The 7,782-nt window shown below is 43.6% G+C and overlaps 2 protein-coding genes across 3 annotated transcripts in view; one reads left to right on the top strand and one right to left on the bottom strand.

The window, feature by feature from the left end:
* NUDT6 (nudix hydrolase 6) overlaps positions 1-5,710 on the bottom strand; it is a 41,412-nt gene extending 35,702 nt beyond the window's left edge. Inside the window, exon 1 of one of the 2 annotated variants that reach the window (XM_003795549.2) lies at positions 5,467-5,710. In XM_003795549.2, the coding sequence (XP_003795597.1) occupies positions 5,467-5,704 (238 nt within the window). In that variant the 5' untranslated portion in view covers positions 5,705-5,710. The other variant, XM_012808738.2, reaches the window with a different exon arrangement.
* A 646-nt stretch (positions 5,711-6,356) lies between these two features.
* The window catches only part of SPATA5 (spermatogenesis associated 5), a 331,512-nt gene continuing 330,086 nt past the window's right edge, over positions 6,357-7,782 (top strand). Inside the window, exon 1 of the mRNA XM_023516580.1 lies at positions 6,357-6,538. Within this exon, the coding sequence (XP_023372348.1) occupies positions 6,379-6,538 (160 nt within the window). The 5' untranslated portion in view covers positions 6,357-6,378. The remainder of the gene's footprint in view (positions 6,539-7,782) is intronic.

Here is a 7,782-nt window from a genome sequence, read left to right on the forward strand (position 1 = left end):
AAAACCTAACATTTACTAGCACAGTGATCAGTTCAAAATTTTGAAATTTTCCCATGACTTTTGGAATTAACATTATACTGTATGTAGTTCATATTATATGTCTCTCACTACACATTATATTTTGAACATTTTGCTGTTATTAAAATTCTTTTAATGAATGTGAATGTCCAATAGCTGCATAGTTTCTCTCATAGTATATGATAGGCTACTGAAGCAACTTTCTAGACTTGAACATTTAGTTTCTAATTTTTCTTTATTATAAATACCATAATGAACAAAAAGATAGGTTTTAATTTTATTAAATTCTCCCATTTTATTACTTAAGATTATTAAGCTAGGAGAAAATGATGCTAACATTTATTTGAATCCTATTATGCTACAGAGACTAAGCGATTCTTGCTTCAGCCTCCCAGGTAGCTGGGACTACAGGCACCCTCCACAATGCCTGGCTATTTTTTGGTTGTAGTTGCCATTGTTGTTTGGCAGGAACAGGCTGGATTCGAACCCGCCAGCTCTGGCCTAGTGGCTGGTGCCGAGCCACAGAGACACTTTAAATACATTATCTCAGTAAGTGCTCACAACCAGGAAGGACTGGTATTATTATATTAACTTTATGAGTGCAGAAAAGAATACGTCACAGTGTTGGAGAGTTTTTCGAAACTTTTCATAACCTTACAGGTGTTCTCAAACTCCGGCCCACGGGCCACATGTGGCCTGCTGAGGACATTTATCCGTCCCACTGGGTGTTTTTGCCGCCCCTGCCTCTCCTGCTTAGCAGCCAACTGGTCCCAGGGCCTGCAGTCTGGCCCTCCAACCGTCTGAGGGACAGTGAACTGGCCCTGTTTAAAAAGTTTGAGGACCCCTGCGTAAAGCGTGTGTACACACGTCTTTAGAGGCTTGATTACCTATTTAATTATTAATAGTTAATTTCCTTTCCTTTCTCCTGTCCTCAGCTCTGCAGGGAGACTCTCCCTGTTAAGGACCACATTTTCTACATTTGAAAGGTGGTGTGCCTGGCACAGTAACAGGAACATGGGACCTTCTTGATATGACTTAGTGTGCAACAGGACTATGGGATGAGATCCTTCCCACCTTGTTCTTGTTCTCTGATTTAATCTTTTTAAAATTGAGATATGTGGCTCAGCATCTGTAGCTCAAGTGGCTAAGGCACCAGCTGCATACAACAGAGCTGGCAGGTTCGAGACCAGCCTGGGCCTGCCAAACAACAATGATAACTACAACCAAAAAAAAAAAGAATAACCAGGCATGGTGGTGGACGCCTGTAGTCCCAGCTACCTGGAAGGCTGAGGCATGAGAATTGCTTAAGCCGAAGAGTTGGAGGTTGCTGTGAGCTGTGATGCCATAGCACACTACCCAGGGTGACAGCTTGAGGTTCTGTCTCAAAAAAAAAAAAAAATTGAGATATAATTAAAGTAAAAAATGCATAAATCTTAAGCATACATATGATGAGTTTTCACATATGCCTACCTCTAGAACTCACATTTTGATGAAGACTATAAAACATTTCTGTCACCCCACAGAATTCCCAGGTGCTCCTTCCCAGCAATCTCATCAAACAAGAAAGATGAAGTTTCCAAAAGCCTAGTTAGTTGTAGCTGTTTTATATCTTACACTTTTTATCTTGGAGAATCCATTTACTCCTACTGCTTGAACTCACACCTACATGAGAATGAATGCCCAGTCTTTTTTTTTTTGCAATTTTTGGCTGGGGCGGGGCTTGAACCCACCACCTCTGGCATATGGGGTCAGCGCCCTTCTCCTCTGAGCCATAGGTACCGCTCTCTGAATGCCCAGTCTTGACCTCAATGAACACCAAGCTTTCTGCCCTCTAGTTGCTCTCAGACACTTCCTGAAGGCTCCTACTTTATTTTTATTTTTTTAGAGACAGAGTCTCACTTTATTGCTTATCGCCCTCGGTAGAGTACTGTGGCATCACAGCTCACAGCAACCTCCAACTCCTGGACTTAGGCAATTCTCTTGCCTTAGCCTCCCGAGTAGCTGGAACTACAGGCACCCACCACAACGCCTGGCTAAGGGCTGCCACTTTAAATTTCACAAAGTATGCTCAAAACCAAATCCTATACCCCAAATTAACTTCAATTACATGTTTGTTTATTGAACCAGTGCTTGAAAGCTTAGAATTTTTTTTTTTTTTTTGCAGTTTTTGGCCGGGGCTGGGTTTGAACCTGCCACCTCTGGCATATGGGGCCAGTATCCTACTCCTTTGAGCTATAGGCACCTCCCAAAAGCTTAGAATTTTTAATTCCTTTCTCACTAATAAACTTTAAAGCTTTACCTCCCCTACTTCCCATTTCCACAACTCATATCCATCCTTCAAAGTCCAGGTCATATACTTTGACAAAAATCAATCCTAACCATTGTTCATGAGATTGCCACTGTGTAAATTTAGGATTACTACGTTTGTATGTTTTTTTAGAACTTACCACACATTACCTAATGATGTCTCTTCCACTACCCACTTTTTCTAACCATATTTAATATTCTATGCATTTGCAATCCTCCAGGTTAACCCTATCTATGTGTGTATGTTTGTGTATATTTGAGACAAGATCTCACTCTGTTATCCAGGCAGGAGTGTAGTGTTGTGTTGTGGTCACAGCTCACTACTACCTTGAACTCCTGAGCTCAAGAGATACTCCATCTTAGGCTTGGTGCCCATAGCACAGTGGTTACGGCGCCAACTATATACACCAAAGTTGGCAGGTTCGAACCTGGCCCATGCCAGCTAACCAACAATGACAACTGCAACAAAAAATAGCTGGGCGTTGTGGTGGGTACTTGCAGTCCCAGCTACAGGGGAGGCTGAGGCAAGAGAATCACTTGAGCCCAAGAGTTTGAGGTTGCTGTGAGCTGTGACGCCATAGCATTCTACAGAGGGTGACATAGTGAGACTCGGTCTCCAAAGTAAAACAAAAGAGATATTCCATCTTCCTAACCTCCTAAGTAGCTGGGATTACAGGCAACCACAACCACTACATATATTTTAAACATTTTGCTATATCATTAAAATTCTCTTAATTAAATTCTTTTAATGACATCACAAATGTTGAGCTCGTTAACTTGACATTATGCACTGGAGATCAATTTACATTTATTAAAGGACTGACTAACGTAAAGTCACACAGCTAGTCAGTAGCATAGCAAGGACCAGAAACAGGGCTATTTCACCACCAATACAGATACTGTATGTGAGGCTAACAATCTACAGTAAGACCTGTATAAGTTAACCACCCAAGGGACTGTGACAAACAGGTCAACATATGGAGGTGGTCAACATAAGGGACTAGACCTAGTGTATTGATATGTACATGTGATGCATGTCCAGCCTATGAAAATTAGGTCAACCTAAGGAGGTGGTCATTGTAGGGAGGTGGCCAACTATGGAGGTTCTACTGTATTGCCTGTTTATCCTCAAGTTGTTAATAACAAAACAACTAAAAGAATAATAGACTAAAATAATAGTGGACATATAAAACTATTCTCAGTACATAATACACAATTTATTTACTTCAATAGAGACAAATTTCCTAGTAGGCTTTCTTTTCAGATTATTTTAATATCTCGTATAGACACTACCATTTGGTTAGTTTTATTTGACTCTGTAACAATACAACTAGCAGTGGCTCCTTAGAGGAAGCATATTGCAGTGAGTAAGAATAGATCTAGAGCCGGGGAGGTTACTTACTGTCTCTGTGCCTCAGAACCATTATCTTCAAATAGGCATCTTCAAAATAGTTACCTACCTCACAGGGTTGTTACGAGGGCTGGATGAATTAATATTTGTAAAGGTCATAAAATAGTGTATAGTACTTAGTAAGTACAACAGAATTTGTTTTATTAAAAATGTAGGCTGGGGGTGGTGGCTCACGCCTATAATCCTAGCACTCTGGGAGGCTGAGGCAGGTGGATTGCCTGAGCTCACAGGTTCGAGACCAGTCTGAGCAAGAGCAAGACCTGATCTCTAAAAAAAAGCCAGGCATTGTGGCGGGTGCCTGTAGTCCCATCTACTTGGAAGGCTGAGGCAAGAGAATTGCTTGAGCCCAAGAGTTTGAAGTTGCTGTGAGCTATGATGCCATGACACACTAACAAGGGCAACAAAGTGAGACTCCACCACACACACACACACAAATATAAATGTGTGTGTATATATATAGTGTATTACTATGTATTTATATATATATGTATATATAAAAGGTACATCAGCATTTACACATTAGTTTCATTTTTGATTACAGCTATCCAGTAAAGTAATTAAGGCTAGCATTATTCACATAAAGCAACCTAAGAGGCCATCATTTTCAGTGGCAATTTACTCAAGGTCTGGCTAAGCATATGGCAGAACCAGGGACTTGAACCCCATTATGTGTGTCTGCCAATCCAAATTGATTTCTGTTTTGCCATGCTGACTGGGGTAGTGCTTTGGTCACCTGTTTGGTCACTAGTAAGTATCAGTGTGCAATAAGTCACACATATGTACACATGTCAGAAGCTAAATTGATTTGATTCTTTTACTGGTGATATTGTTGGAGTCTAGGTGGGCCTGTCAGCAGTCATTCACAGGCAGAAGAGAAAACTGCCATATTGCTTGCCATATTGCTCAAAATGACGAAGATTATTTGAAGTTTCTTGTTAGTGTGAGAGGATCTTTCCATAGCTTATTTTTCCATGCTATATCCCCAGTATGATTATAAGACTCAGAAGCCCTTTGAAAAACAGGCTGCTCCACCAAATCATGGACTTCTCCAACCTAAAGCTCCTTCACCCAAGCTTGCTTTCTTATCACTGGACTCAAGGTTCAAAGTGAGTGGATAGTTTTCTTATCAAAGTCTGAAGCCACCGATCACCATCCCTGGTTAATCATAACACCTGTTGCTCTAGGAGCCAAACTCCAGTTCTTGCCTCTTGGCTTCTGTTGCTGTTTGTGTGCAAATATGACCCACCTGCATTCGCATGTAAGACACTTTTGCCTTAGCCAAGCTGCCAAGCAGAACCCAAGGTCGGTAAATGATAGTAAGTAACAACACAATATTAACAAGCATTTACTGAGCACTGACTATGCGACAGACCTTGTGCTATTTCACTTAATATGCATTATCCAAATTAACCTTTAGCAATCCCACGAGCTCCTATTACCCGAGTTTATGGATAAGGAAACGGTGGTTTACGTAACTTTCTCAAGGTCATACACTAGGGACCAGAGTGGACTAGAGACCAGGGCTGCAGATAGCAAGTCTGCGATCTTTCCATTTCACTCAATCACCTCAGAGACGGGGTGGAAGAACTCTTGGCAGAAAAGCAGCCAAATCACGCGAGCCCTCGCCCTTTCCCTCTGAGCTCGACACTTCACTGGAGCACTGAACCACTGGAGGGGTGGGAGCAGCGGTTATTTCATTAGACAGGCTCGGGAACCCCAGGCGCACTTGCCCTGTAAACCCTTCTGGAAGGCGGCGGCGTCCAAGCGATCCAGGGCACCGAGCCGCGCCAGGTTCAGCGACACGCCCCCGAATCTGTCCAGTTCGCCCCGTAGGTCGCACGTTCCGACTGGGGGGTCCTGCGTGTAACCCTGTCCGCCCGAGGTCCCCCAAGACCCCGCCAAAAGCCTGGTTTGGCGAGCCCGGGCCAGCGCCAAACGCCACGGACCCCAGAACAGCAGTGGCGACATCGCCTCCCCGGCTTATTTGCTCCACCTCCACGTCTCCCCTCCCTCACGTTCCCGTAAATTGTAGAAGAGTCCCACTGTTTAGTTGTTCGTGGGTTACCCCTTCGTAGAGCTATCCCGAAGGGCCCGCAGTCCTCCCTGCTAGCCCCTCTCATTAACTTAGCTTTGACTAAGACGAGACACTTAAACACCTCTTTTTTGTTTGTTACGTTCTTTTTCGAGACAAGGCCTCGTTCTGTCGCCTAGGCTGGAGGACAGTAGCGTGATCATGGCTCACTGCAACCTAAAACTCCTGGGCTGGACGTTCATCCCTCCTCAGCCTCTCAAAGTGCTGTTTGCTAGTTTAATTCAATAGTTGTTTGCTTGAGGATAAGAAGGTGGACGGGGAAGCAAGCAAGTCGTGTTTTTTGTTTGTTTGTTTTTTAGGAATTTATAATGTAAATGGCAGTTCTGTTCACCGAACCTGTCTTCCATTGCAGATGTCAGAACCTCTGCGACCGCTTTAAAGACCGGGAGTCCTAAAGATGCTCCCGGCATCCCGCCCGCAGGGTTTCTCACCCTGTGCGCTCCACTCGGGAAATTACGGCTCGGAGGCGGAACCACGCTGACTTCTGCCCCGGAAGTTTCTCAGTTAAGCGCGCACGTTGAGCTGCCTTCGCCCGGGCTGCCTGCTGATCATGTCTTCCAAGAAGAACAGAAAGCGGTTGAGCCACGGCGCGGAAAGTGGTTCGCCCTTGCTGGCTTCTGCTTCCTCTCGTGCGGGAGCCCAAACTTCTGCTGGGTCAGACTTGGCGGCGGCGGCCGGGACTCTGGTGGTGACCAACTTCCTAGAGAAGGGTAAAGAATTGCGGGAGGGAGACCCTCGGCTGAGGGGCGCAGGCTGAGGGGAGGCAGATCCGGCGTCGCCTCGAGGTGCAGAGGCTTTTGAAAGTTTGGTGTGGCCTAGGTGTGAGAGCCGCGCAGAAGTACATAAGACTTAGCATGTAAGGAGCATGTATATGTGTAAGAATGCAAGGTAGCCGCGCCTGCACTAGAGATGTTGGGCAGACATGGTTTATCCGTCTTAGGACGTTTCTTTGTGAAATACATTGAACACTGAAGTTGCATTCGAAACAACTTTATCATATTTAAGATTAACAACACGTTTAACTGTGCCACGTTGTTCTTATCTAGCGAGCATAGGATACGCATACTAAAAATCTAAATACCCAGTTCTGTAAAAATTGTGGCTCCATCCCTCTTCAGAGACAACACTGTGTCTTTAAGAACGAAGATGGCTTTTTCCGTTACTGCACAGGTTCTGGTATTTAATAATCGAAATTAATTGTATACTACTGATAGCAGTAAGTTAGGTATGTCACGTATTTCATTAAATTTTTACAGACGCTGTGACAAGTAGGTACTTTATAGCAATGCTCAATTTACGAAGGAAAAAAAAAAAAAAGAACGCCATTTCATCCAGGTTACGCAGGCTCTAAGTGGCAGAGCCAATACTGCGTCCAGATGTATTAGACTCCAAAGCCACTATCTTAGCTCACAGCTCCCTTGATTAGGAGAACAGATTTATATTTGAAAAGTCATTTAGTTAGCTTCTAGCATGCTTAGAAAAATGGGCCAGACTAAACTAGTGGCAAGATTTTTATGTCCAAACAAACCCTGAAAATTAACTTAGAGTTCACGTAGTGTTTTCCTTCTCCCTTAGGGATTGAAGGACAAGTTGTTCTGGCCTGCAGATTCATCTTCTTTTCCTTTCTTTTTTTTTCTTTGGGCTGGGTTTGAACCCACCACCTCTGGTATATGGGGCAGGTACCCTACTCCTTGAACCACAGGCATTGTCCTCTTCTTTTTCATTTGGATCCTTCCTGTTGACATTTAAACATGTTCGTTTTTCTTCCATCTTAAAACGAACCTTCCCATTTTCTTCTGCCAACACCGTAGCTATCTCTACCTCTTCATTGCCCAAGTTCTTAAATTGAGTGGTCTCTGCCTCTTCTTTCCCATATAGTCCTTAGCCTGTTCCTATTTGACTTTACCACATGGTTCCATGGAAATTGATCTGCCATTTTCTTTTTTTTTTTTTT

Source organism: Otolemur garnettii, unplaced genomic scaffold, assembly GCF_000181295.1.
Source record: "Otolemur garnettii isolate 467f Iridium unplaced genomic scaffold, OtoGar3 scaffold00093, whole genome shotgun sequence".
NCBI lineage: Eukaryota > Metazoa > Chordata > Mammalia > Primates > Galagidae > Otolemur > Otolemur garnettii.